This window comes from Pezoporus flaviventris, unplaced genomic scaffold (assembly GCF_033815535.1).
Source record: "Pezoporus flaviventris isolate CSIRO_AGI_PZ_B2104156 unplaced genomic scaffold, CSIRO_AGI_Pfla_v1 ptg000013l, whole genome shotgun sequence".
Classification (NCBI taxonomy): domain Eukaryota; kingdom Metazoa; phylum Chordata; class Aves; order Psittaciformes; family Psittacidae; genus Pezoporus; species Pezoporus flaviventris.
The window spans coordinates 5,173,753-5,186,807 of record NW_026892561.1 but is presented as its reverse complement, the minus strand read 5'-3'; the positions used below and the strand labels follow the sequence as shown (position 1 = coordinate 5,186,807).

At 37.4% G+C, this 13,055-nt stretch overlaps 1 protein-coding gene across 5 annotated transcripts in view; it reads right to left on the bottom strand.

Moving 5' to 3' along the window:
• SPATA6 (spermatogenesis associated 6) overlaps positions 1–13,055 on the bottom strand; it is a 47,045-nt gene that overhangs the window by 19,383 nt on the left and 14,607 nt on the right. For all 5 annotated transcript variants that reach the window (XR_009743043.1, XR_009743044.1, XM_061451284.1 and 2 more), the window contains exons 6-10: positions 12,973–13,053; positions 9,886–10,164; positions 8,138–8,225; positions 6,627–6,667; positions 4,745–4,920 (exon numbers count right to left, since the gene is read on the bottom strand). Coding sequence is in view for 3 of the 5 variants with exons in the window: in XM_061451284.1 (XP_061307268.1) it covers positions 4,745–4,920; positions 6,627–6,667; positions 8,138–8,225; positions 9,886–10,164; positions 12,973–13,053 (665 nt within the window). In the remaining 2 variants the exon portion in view is untranslated. The remainder of the gene's footprint in view (positions 1–4,744; positions 4,921–6,626; positions 6,668–8,137; positions 8,226–9,885; positions 10,165–12,972; positions 13,054–13,055) is intronic.

The window sequence follows — 13,055 nt, the reverse complement described above, 5'->3', positions numbered from 1 at the left end:
TATAGAGGCACAATAGAAAGGTTGGGCTACACTTAAGAGTTTTACTGGTCTACTTAGTAAAGGATGCAATTTTGTTTTGCTTTCTCTTAAAATGACTGATGGCTATAAACCTTAGCGTAGATGCCGCACAGAAGTGGTTTAGAGACTATGTTGGTACATACCAGTTCCTGAATTGTAATGAAAATATGCCAACATATAAAAATCCTTACATTCTCACGGTATTTGAAGTGGAAGAAGTAGGCTGGTTTCACAATATCAGAATACTACTATGAGGCTGAAACAATTACACACAGACAAGGCCTTAAATCAAAGCACAGAAGCCTAAATATTTGGAAGCAGAAGCTGACAGCTTAGCTGTATACCTCTTCAGTAAGAAATGGGAAAAAAAAAAGAGTAAACAGTTCTCATCCTTTCTATATAGTTCCTCTTATTTTCACAAGCCCTGTTTACAGTTAGGCCTTCAAGCAGTAAAGATGCATTCAGTGTTGAGTTTTCACATCAGTAAAGGCTTTCTTTTCCCTTCTAAGTTTCAGATCTAGCCCTTAAAACTGTGATAGGATGAATCACCCTCATGTAAAAAGTGAAGCTTCTGAGATTTTAAGGAAGGCCAATACCCTAGCTGAGCAGTTGCCCCCCAAAAGGTTGAAGTTATGCTGGTACTAAATCATTAGTATGTCATAAATGGGCTGCACCTCCTTATTCCCTTTGGAAGCTTTTCCATTACTTTCTATCTTCTCTGAATTTATTAATTTATACACAAAACAGCTTTGACAGCAATCGATTTCAAATTTACTTACCACTGCAGCAAAATCAACCAATGAAGATGACAAATCGTGCAGATGTTGCTCAAAAATATGAAACAAGGCTTAGGCACTGCTCAGTTTTGCAAACTATAGTATGAAATAACTGATCTTCAAGTGCTGATTCCAGAAGTTAACTTAAAGAATGCAAAATAAGTACATTTCCCCAAAGAGGTAAGAGTGATAAACCCAAAAGATTCAAGAACAACCTCATTACCAAACTAAATTCAAAATAAAATCGGATATGATTACTTATAAATGACCAGAGACAGACAGGAAACCAAGTTGCATCCTCTCCCTATAGCAAGCTTTTTTTTTCCAAGGAAGCTAATTTTTTCCGTGTTCTATTTGTAGTGGAAACTTGTCAGAACTTAAATATATACTTTCACAGAAGTAAACCCTGTCTCAGCATGTATGCCACAGTCAAAAATACCAGGTGAACTACCTGTGTCTGGATTTTACTCTGCAACAAAATTAGTACCCTAGATCCTGGGGTGACACATTTCAAAATCACTGAAGCCAAACCTTCTGAAAACTGGAGTTTTCAAGGCCTTCATGTAGGATCTAGTAGTTCATTAATATTTAACTATTAGGATCTATCATTATATCTATCATCAGTAACATCTAACAATCCTGGTATTTCCGTAGCACTTGGAAAAAGATAATATAAAAAGATGGTAGTAAAACAATAGAGGAATATTACAGAAGGGCATCTGATCCAGACAGTTAACCTCTGTCTTACTTCAAAGAGAACTTAGGTTTCTGTTAAATTTTATAGTGGATAAGATCACATATCTGAAGTGTAACCAGGAGAACATAAAAAAAAGACATTGAGCTGCAGTTCACTCTGGAAACAAAAGCAAAAGCCTGCCATTTCCAGAGTAAGAAAAAGAATCCTTTGATCCAAATGCATGAGAAGTAGCTTTGCCTCTCAACATAACAGAAATGGTCAAATACTTCTATGATTGCTATAGTCTCTTCAGAAAAGGATTTCTCTTGTGCCAGCACATAGCTCCATTCACAGGGCTTCTTGACCTTACAGAATCCATTTCACTACTTCTCCTTTTCTTTATAAAAGGTACTTTGCTGCAGGTTTCGGTGCTGCAAGGTAGGCTTAGCTTGTAAGTCCCCAGGAAAAATACCGTCTTCTAGGAGCGCATGAGGATGTATATACACCATGGATTTTGCTTTCCTGGAGCAGCACTGAGAGAATATAGTGCTAATGCTCTTTTCCAAAGCATATAGGATACCTATCTATACACAAAAGAATACTTACGTATGCTCAAACAACCAGACCATGGGGACAAGTCGACTGTATTCATATACTGCTGGCCACACATCATGGGCAGGAACTGAAGAGTGTGTATGTAGAACTGGTCTGCACACCAGCTAGAATCAAAGTGGGAAGTGGAGTTGTACAGCCACACTCTACTGAGAGTCAGTTTGCAACACCAGCAAATGTTAGGTGACCTAAATAATGAAAAATGTAAAACTAAAATATGAAAAATAAATATTCAAAACTTTGCTGCCCTGATTCAGCAGTAAATCTATTTACAGTTCTGCTTCTGGCTCAAACCCAGGGGAAAAGGGGAGAGGACTGTCCTTGTGGTCCCTCAAGCAAAGGGACTGGAAACTGCTAGAAAGGATACAAAAGGGCTCAGAGGACCTTATGCAAGACCCCATTTTCTGTACCTTGGAAAAGTATTTCAGTGACTTCACAGCAGCTGGCTCTGGCAAATGCTCTCAAGAAGACACATATTCACTTCACACTACTCTTTTTAAAGAGAAAAAAGGAAAAAAGGGAACTAAAGGTCAAGGTGGGGAGTCAAGTTCCATATTCACTCTGGGTTGACTAACATTAAAAATATAAGCCTGGATACGCTAAGCTCTTTGTCTTTGTAATTCAAAATAAAATTGAGGAAATAAACATCAAATACTGTGAGATAAGACTCTATATTCTTGCCAATACACTAACACTGATGTACTTTCAGTAGTACTCATTTTCTCTGTATTTCTATGATCTGAACAACAGCGTTTGCATGCATTTCCAAACATTGACCTCTGCTCCATGTTTGTCATTCCAAGTATAACTCTCAGTATACAGTCAGCTAAAACTGTTCTCTCAGCAGCATGAAATGAATTTTTTTGAGCCTATGCCCTTTACCTTCTCATTTTGATAATTTCCTGATGACAAAATTAAGTGCTTACATCTTTAACATAAAGAGTAACATAAAGAGATCTTACATCTCTAAAAAGCTGAGAACATTTGTTCTAATCAGAAGAAAAAAACATACTTTCACAAGATCACAAATCTCTTCTGAAGAGGGGCTCATAAAGAGAAAAAGCAAGAACATTCAGACAAATTCAAGATTAAGTGACAGATGACTAAATGACCATGCATGTAACAGCAGCTCACAACATACAAGACTTTCCTGCTATCAATATAAAAGACACTTCCAGCTTTAAATATAATGCATTTTAAAATGTACTCCCCTTCCCAAACGAAGTCCAGCTGGAAAAAGGATTAAAGAAGTCCCCATTACTGTATCTCTTCCCCAGACATAGGGAACTAATGCACTGACATTATCAGAAGAGAGTGGGGAGGTAGACAAGATGACAAAGAAGCTTCCTCCAAACCCCAGCTGCATCCTAATCTCTGTATAACAGTTCTCAAGAAATACTATTACACAGATCAACAAACAAGCAAGTTTTCAAGCAGAGGAAGATGTTAAAACACCAACTTGATCTTTATGAATATTAAAAATTCAATCCCCACCTGCCATCTGTCATTTTTCTTTTTAGAGAAAAAATCTGAGACAAAAAAGAACTAGGCTGTGTGTAGGCTATAAAAGGCACCTTGTGAGCATTGACTAACTGAGGTACAACCGGTAACATGGGTGAAACAGTCTGGAATGAGTGTGAACTAGCCACCAACGTACATCTCCAAGTAGGGCCTCAGAAAACACTTCAGCATTTAGGACAGGACATCAGTTTGATCCTCAACTTCTCCCAATTATTTTATGTATTTGCTTATTCAGGTCCAGCTTTGTATAAAGATTTTCTGCTCCCAGAAAGCCATCTAGTTACTTGCTAAACTGAATGTACAGTAGAGGCATTGTGCACCAAATACACTCAGCAGGAGGTAGGGAATACTTGCCTTGAAGGACTGGAGGAATTAAGCAAGAAAAAATCGGTTGCTTTTTGACATTTCTTCCATCTCACTCTCATGAGACTGAAGCTGTAAGACTTGCCCAAAATACTAACCCAGGGACTGAAATCCACTGAACTAAGGAATAATGGAAACTGTCTCCATCCCAACCTCACTGTGGTCAGTGGAGACTAATAAAACTAATTTAAATATAGCAATTAATAGATAACACAACTCCTGCAGAGACCCACACTTCAACTCAAACAAAACAAAATCTTAAGCTGTCAATTAATCGGAAAGATTGGAAAATAATACACTTACTAGATTAATGCTAGCCCAAGCATGTTTCACACACTAGTCATGCATCTGACTACAGCATAGCCACAAGTATGTGCTTACAAAAGGTTTCCAGGTACCTCCCATTAAGCCTATTTGACATGTAGCTACAGTCACATTCCTGAGATTCTAATTGTCTGTGAGACAATGATTATTTAAGTATTCTCTGTTTTAGATGGACATTTGGCGGCCTGAAATCTAGAGCTTCATTATTTCAGAGAAGGTTAGCAGCAGAGATGTCAAAGATCCTTTTCATTGCCGCATTATTCATTAAGCAGAGAGGGGATGGCAAAAACTGCACCTGAAGAGAAGTCAAACAACAATACAGGTGTTGGGGAAAGATTTTTCGGTCTCTTCAGCCTGCATACCTCCAAACATGCAAGCTACAGTCATGCAAGCACTGTTATAATCTGCTCATGTTAGTAACTCCAGAATTTCACAAACAAAACTAGGACATTACCTTTCCCTTAGAGAGGATCGATTTAGCACAGAACTTAGAGAATGCTTATGAAGTGCTGGAGATGCTGAGTGCTCTAATGAACCAGCAGAATGGGACCGTCTGTTGTCTGGAATTGAGATCACATCCTCATTGCAAACATCAGAGCTGCCAAAGTATTTTCCATGAGGAGATTTTGCCTGTAAAAAAACCCACCAAACCTTGCTAAATTTTATTATGAATATCAAGATGTAAACATTTCATATTTCTGTATTTCAAACCAAAAGGCTAAAGGTTGCACACACATGCAGGAATATCTGCCTGCTGCAGAAAGAACAAGGACCCTCATTTCATAGAAAGAGCCCTGGTCTAAATTAAATCAGCAAGTATCTTACACACCACCTTACGACAAAGGCTACTGTAACAGCCCTTTTATCACCTTGTCTCATTGCACAGTTTAAAGGCTTACCCTTCCCAGAAATCTCACAGATTCAGAATGATGCCAGAGAGTTTAACCTTAGTCTTCTCCTCAGTCTGATACCCCTTGTTTTTAGACTTTTTGCTCTCTCATGATTTGATGTTCCTCAAGGGAAAACTCAGGCCCATCTACTCATCATCTACTCAGTCTTCATTACACTCATTACTCCTTTCATGATTCCTCTTAACATGTAACACACCACTAAAAAGTCTCTGTGGGTTACCACCTTTTATCTGGCATGGAGACTTTTACAGGAGCTGTTTCCCAAACCTAAGGAAAACAAAAACCCACAACAAAACCAGACCAATAGTAATCAGGTTATTCATAAGCTCTTTCCAGGCTGCTGGGTTATTTCCTCTCAGCTTTGGGAAACAGCTCCTTTTAAACAAAGCTGTATTATATTTCTGGCAAGAAAGAGATACATTCTCTTCAGCCCTAATTTTGTGAGAATCACAAGTGATTAGTGGCATCAAGAACATGATGACTTAACCTGCAGCTATCTGCATAAAATCTACTGCTTCTAAAATCTGCTTTCCCACTGGGGGAGAGCAGAGGGATGTGGGAAACGATACGACTTTAAAATAGCCATCTTAAAGAAACAAAACCAAAAATACATATTTAGTATATTTAGTAGAATTTCCCTGTTTTCTCTACAGTATCTCATTTACAGACATGGAACAAGCTAGAAGTGGCACAATATATTAGAATTACATGGTAGGCAAAACTGCAATCCTTGGTAATAAAAGCTTAGAATCTGACAAAAGTGCACTTAATATATGGCAAGGTTTATCCTTATAATTCACCTTCTTTCTTCCTCCCTGTCATCATCAGTTTTCCCAGCCATTAGGAAATCCAAGAGGGCATACATAATTAAATGCCTAAACCCATGATTCCTACAGTACTTCAAGAAGACAGGCAAAACAACTAAAGGAGGATGGAAAGAATAAAACCCACCAAAACTAAGGGAACCCTGACATCATTCCTTAGATTCATGGAATATACAAAGCAGCTAAGATCTGAAAAAGGAAGGATGTGAAATAACAGAACAGTGACTTCCCAGTTGCACAAGTGCTACCCTTCTATATAATTCTAGAGTGGAGTTTGCTCTGAGAAGGACTGGGAAGGCAAACTGCCTTTAAAAGCTCTTCTATAGCCTTGTCACAAGCCTTAATGCCAAGGAGAAGCAAGGCCTGTACCTACAAGCACAAATATAGAGTGTTAAGTTTCATTTTTCTATGTGTAAATAAGCTGTCAGCAGGCCTAAACTGGGTTAGATCAGATTTAACAAACATATCCCTTTGCTTGCTTTTGCTACTACAGTAGATAAAGTTTCAAAAATACCTATGCAAGAAAATATGCAAGACAATCCTTCTCACTCACAGCTTCCCAAAAAACAGTGTGTAAACAGTAGTATTTCAGAGTACTCACTTTGGCTTTCCTGGGTCTGTAGCTGCCAAGAAGAGAAGAATCTGGAGAAAGAAAAAAGATGTATCCCAGAAGAAATTTAAAAAAAAAATAAAATAATCCAAATGTCCTCAATTTTATGAAATCTACAAAATAGCTTACCTCTCCTCCCAAACAATATTAAAGTTGTTGTAACTATTATTACTACTATTATTATTGTTGTTATTATACCCTCTGAATTTCTAAACAGTCTCAGAATATTTCAGGATATCACCTTCTTTAGCTGAAAACAATTCCCACATTTAATGGAATATAATATTTATAATAATTAACTGGTGTATGCAAGTGTCCTGGATTCTGTTAATCTATTAATTGCCTAAGTAAGTATAAAATCAGGCTCCACCATTCCCAAAAATTCTCATGCACATTACACTACCTTACTAATCTTCTCTGGACAAGCTTCCTTATGGCTCCTTTTCCCTCCTCTTATAATCTCTTAATTTCATCCCTCACAACTGATGCACAAACATGAGTATGAAGGCCATGGAAACACGTGAGGAAACTTATTAGGTCAATATTGGGTGAGGATGTTTCACCAATGTCAATACAAGACTCATCCCTGCGAGACTGACATTAAGTTGTATCTGCTTTATTGATTATTTCTACCAGTCTGTAGTGACCTAAGCTCAAAGAGGTACATCTATGCTGTACCACAATGTAAAGACACCCCTCTATAAGCTACCTGCACAAAAGCCAAAAGGACTAAACTGTACTGTCAGTATTAAGGTTTTTAATCCTAGGAATCTGTTTTGTTCAGAAGTTACAGTTAAGCTTCAAGACACAAGCAGGTAACCAGTGAATCCTCTCGAGGTAGATTCAGTGTTACTACAAAGAACAAATGTAAAATAACAAATTCACAATAATTTCCTACATAAAAACTTGTAATTAGTGAGGAGGCACAATAAGAACGAGGCAGAGCACACATAATGAACAAATACTGATGAGACGTGAAATACGTTGCCAGACATATGCAATAAAATCACGTTTTAGGGTACTTCTTTAAATTTCTGGTCTGACACTTCTTATTAAACTCTCACTTACTGACACTAATGAATGATGAAGCAGATATTGGAGCACATCCTGGATGCTCATTAATAATGGTAAGTCACTGATCCACTACTTACAAATACTGCTGAAATAAATACTCTTTTCTGAAGCAAAACAGCCCTTAAACTTCAAAATGATCAATACTCCAAGCCTGATCAACACACCTAGAGGCTGAGGTGCAGATTTGCTGCACTATGCAACTCATTAAAACAAGTAGAGTGAAAGAGTCCTCACCTGAGCTTTGCTATGTTCTACTCCTACTTTCATACTACATAGGACTACGTTTCAAGTTTCATGAAGTAAAGTAGTATTCAAAACCACCTTTTGCAGCAGTAGCTTATGCAGTATTCTTCCTTTTTCTCCATTATAGACCAACATTTCTGCAGAAAATAAAAGCATTACTGAGATATATAGTAGAAAATACTGACCATGGTCTGCCTTGTTCCAGGCTTCTGCTGCACTTTCTCGTGTATGACAACAGGTATGGAGTTTAGCACCAGGACTTGGTTGTTCAACCTGAAGCAAAGATACTGTTAAAATGATCAGTATAAGATGTACAAGTTCCTATTTTTTTTTTGGTTTTGTTCATAAGATCACATCCAGTCCTGTCTGAAATATACTATTTTTATTTAAATACTATTTGAAACTGATTTTACTACACTTTGCTTACATTATATATATTATTAACATTACTGAGCATAAACAGAAACAGTGCTAGGAAGGTCTAGAAAGCTCTGAATATCATATTGTTCAAAGAAAAAAAATGCAAATAGCTTCTCCTTCATCTATCATGTCTGCAGTTTTTGAACCAATTCTTGCATTTCATACTTAATCCAAAGAGTTCAGATGTCACAAAGTGAGATCTGAATCCCTTCCTAATTAAAAAAGTTACATTTAACATAATCTAATTTTAACCTTCATGTAAAACAAAATCTCCAGGCCAAAAGAGTCCTCGGCAGTAAAGCTGCCCTAAAAGAAGCATTCTCAATCTAGAAAGGCCATGAAAGTCAGGATACGGTACATTAAGAGAAAAGGTTTTTCTTTTTTTGTACAAATATAACCAAGCAATTGAATCAATAATCAGTGTTTAAAGATGCTATAATTAAACTAAACTTCACCTATAGATCAAAAAACTGAAGAATTGATTAAAAGGAGATAAAAGTAAAATATCTGAGAGAGAAATAAAGGGAGAGAATATGTTATGAATGCTTAATGGTTTATTAAGGCTAATCTGAATTTCTGAAGGTACCCATATGTAGAACAAAACTTGGAAAAGAGTTCTGAAATTTGACAAGATATTATTAATTCATTTGTACATAAACTAAAAAAAAAACACATAAATAAAGTGAGAAGCAAACTAATTAAACACTAAATTCTCAATGGCTTTGAGAAGTTTCCAGAATTGCAGGCAAATCATAATGTCATAGCAGAGAATCAGAACAATGCCATTTCTGCCCCTACACAGTCAAAGTGGTTTTCTAAAAAGAAAGGGTTGTTGCAATTATATGTAATACTAAAAGGGGGAAAAAAAAATATGAGAATATCATCCTCCAAGAGGATGTGAAATCTGCCCCCTTCATATTAAAGCACTTAAACACAGTTTCTTTAAATAAGTACCTAATTTCAGAGCAATTTTTCACATACGGTTAACAAAGTCCTTATGCGGGTGCTAAAGTCAGTTTGATTATGAACCAAAGTGTTAGTGTTATGAGTCAAAGTGTTAGAGATGTAGCTCTGAGCAGAGGAAGTGTTTCAAAGATCACAGGATGCCAACATAAAAAAAGTTGAAAGAGAGGAAGTGCAAATGTTCAGAATGTGACTAGACACTCTTTCTTTAAAGTCTTATTCAGGAATTTTTAATACCGATATCAATTACTTCCAAGCTGAATTTATACACCTATTATCCTGTCTAGTGCGCTGGAAGAAAAGAAATGGAGCCTTGGAGAATTTAACCAAGATATTCATGAAAGAATTTGATCTTTGTCTGTTACTAACGCGGATAAAAGAAATTTTATTTTAGTTAATTTTACATTTAAATCACTATGTGACAGACTGTTAAGGAGAGAAAAATTATTCATCTAAACTAAGAGCTGAATGAAATTTTGGAGCTATATTTAGTGAAAGAACAATATTTGATCTGAGCTTAAGCTGGAAGCACTTTGGAGAGAATACAAACCCGTCTAACTACAAATGGAGGTTTATCGGTATCTCTTCTGAATTCATAAGGACCAAGTTTTAAATGGGCCAGTCGTTGCCTGGCGTCTTGTGATAGCTCACACATTCGTCTTTTTGTGTATGGAGATGGAGAACGTGATTTAGAAGCTATTGTAGGCTGCTCGTAGCTCTTTGTTGCTAAGCTGTTCCTGTTTTTCTCAGGTGAAAGAGTATTTTTCTTTGGCAACTTTGTTTGCAATTTTCCATTTGGGGTTGAGTGATGTACCAAATTCAAATCATCCTAAAGTGAAAAAGAGAAATTATCTGCTTTGACAGCATGCAGAACAAAGATCACTGGAAATAATGTAGAGGGAACTGATTTCCCCTCATATAATTACAATCAAACAGCAATTTAAAATGCAGCAACATATTTTCCATTTTCTCTGAAACCAAAAGAAGGTTAAACCACACATTACTAGATGTTAGTTAAGGTAGAGTGTCTGATACTCACCCAATTAGCTTTCTTACACAGTTAGTGTACAGAGACTGTGAAAAAGTAAATTGAGTTTTGTCACAACTTCATTTCACACAAAGTTTACCTGGGTTGCACAGACATAGACTTGAAGCATTTTTTCATCTGTTTAAGCTCTTTTTAACCTTTTAGAACTCTCTCCCTTTACAATAAAGTATATAAATTGAACTAGAAGCCTGTTTAATATTTTAATTTATGTGCACCTCCCTTCCCACAACCAGCAAAGCCTATCTAGCAACCAGGGCTGACACCCCCTCCAAGTAACTCTTAACATCTTCAGTGACTGATTTCATATTCTGGGAAGCTGTTTCCAACACTAGAGTTTTGTTGGAAATACATTATAATTCCTTTGTAAACCGTAGCATTAAACGAGCAACCAATTAATCTACAAGCTTTATAGGTCAAGGTACTCTAGATTCTACAATTCTTACTAGGCTACTTAGTCAGCAGCATTTTATCTTTGAATACCACAGTACAGATATAATTAACTTTTTGTTCAAATTTGGCCCAAATTCACAAATTATAAAAGACAAAAAATAATCGTATAGCAAAACTCTTCTTCCTGTTGGAAATTCCTCTTCAAGCTTGAGGAAACTGACATTAGTCATGAATCTGAATGTTGCACAAACTGCTTCAGAAGAACTCAGAAATGAAATGTCCAGCTTGACTTCAAGCCTTTTTCTCTATACAGAATCACAGAATGGTTTGGGCTGGAAAGGACCCGAAGATCATCTAGTCCCATGTCCTGCCATGGGCAAAGACACCTCACACTAGACCATGTCACCCAAGGCTCTGTCCAACCTGGCCTTGAACACTGCCAGGGATGGAGCAGTTACCACTTCTTTGGGCAGCCTATTCCAGTGCCTCACAGGGAAGAACTTCTGCCTAATGTCTAACCTAAATCTCTCCTGCTCAAGTTTAAACCCACTGTCCCTTGTCCTATCCTCTGTCCTTGATGAAGAGTCCCTCCCCAACACCTTTATAGGCCCCCTTTAGATACTGGAAGGCTACTATGAGGTCTCCACGCAGCCTTCTCTTCTCCAGGCTGAACAGCCCCAAGTTCTTCAGCCTGTCTTCATACGGGAGGTGCTCCAGTCCCCTGATCATCCTCGTGGCCCTTCTCTGGACTTGTTCCAACAGTTCCATGTCCTTTTTATGTTGAGGGCACCAGAACTGCACACAATACTCCAGGTGAGGTCTCACAAGAGCAGAGTAGAGGGGCAGGATCACCTCCTTTGACCTGCTGGTCATGCTTCTTTTGATGTAGCCAGTATACGAGTGGCTTTCTGGCCTGCAAGTGCACACTGCTGGCTCACATTCAGTTTCTCATCAACCAACACCCCTAAGTCCTTCTCTGCAGGACTGCTCTGAATCACTTCTCTGCCCAACAACAAAAGAGGCTGAGGTTGTGCGTTTGTTTTGCACCAACACAGTGTGAATCTGGCATCACTCGGACTATTCATGCCAGTATCTTTCTCACTCCTGCACTAGCACTTGTGCACCTGTAGCGAGCTGGAGTATGGAACTGGCCCAAACAAACCCAGACCTAATTCTCTAAGCTTAATTTCAATTTAATCAGAAGTAAGCTGTGCTTCTTCTGGCTCGCACCAATTGTGAAACTAGACCTTCACTGCAACACATACAAATTTTATATGTCATTCATAACATATTAAATATTTTTAAGGACATTTTAAATTTTAAATCAAACTGAAGTTAGTTTTCTGACAATTACTGTTTTATTATTTTTTTTAATTCTTTATCTAAGTGTCTCAATACATTTTGTTTGCTGAATTTGGAAGAAACTTCTCAATAACTAATTAGAAATGCCACAAACACTTCCTTAACCTTCTCTGCATGCAAGCCTTCCCGACAACCATTCCATTTTAATGAGGCTGAACAATTTTTCCAGTACTACAGCAAAAAACAGGAGGACATACAAATAACTTTACATGACAACCTGTGCCAGGAAACCCAACCAAAATTCCAATCCATGAGACCAGAGTAAAGTGCTACCAAATGACTGAACACATAGGAGATCTTTTTTCCCCCTAGTCTCTTCAGCTAGTTCAACTTTGCTTGTTGCAGAAGCAGCATTTCCAGATTAATACTGGTGACAGCCATTTCAACAAAAAAATCATTTTTTTCATCTTCATTACAGTTACTGATACTGTTACGGAAAACAATTAAATTAATTGGTTTGGTTTTTATAAGATACCTTTTCTGACTTCACCTGGCTTTCATTGTCCTTAATTTTAAGTGTCAGTAAGAAATGGTGAGAAGGCATCTTCCCACCTATAAATACACCGGGGATTGACACTTCAGCTGATCATAGAACACAGCAGCTGATAATTGTTTCAGATTCAAGGAACTCTCAGCGTTTGCTGTCATGCACCGAGCCCACTCTTTACTCATACTTGATTAAAAATTTAATCAAGTTGTCAAGCACCCATGATAACTGCTTTAACCACAACAAAAGAATGAGAAAAGTTTGAAGTGAGCAGCACATGCAAAAATTGGACGCAAGGCTATCAATATTAAATCTAAAAATTAAATTGCAAACAATTAAATTATGCTAACCTGTATGTGACTCCTTCCTGAGCTTAACAGGCTTTCTGTAATAAGGGAGCTTGTAGAAAATCTCAGTTTTGGTGCAATTCCCT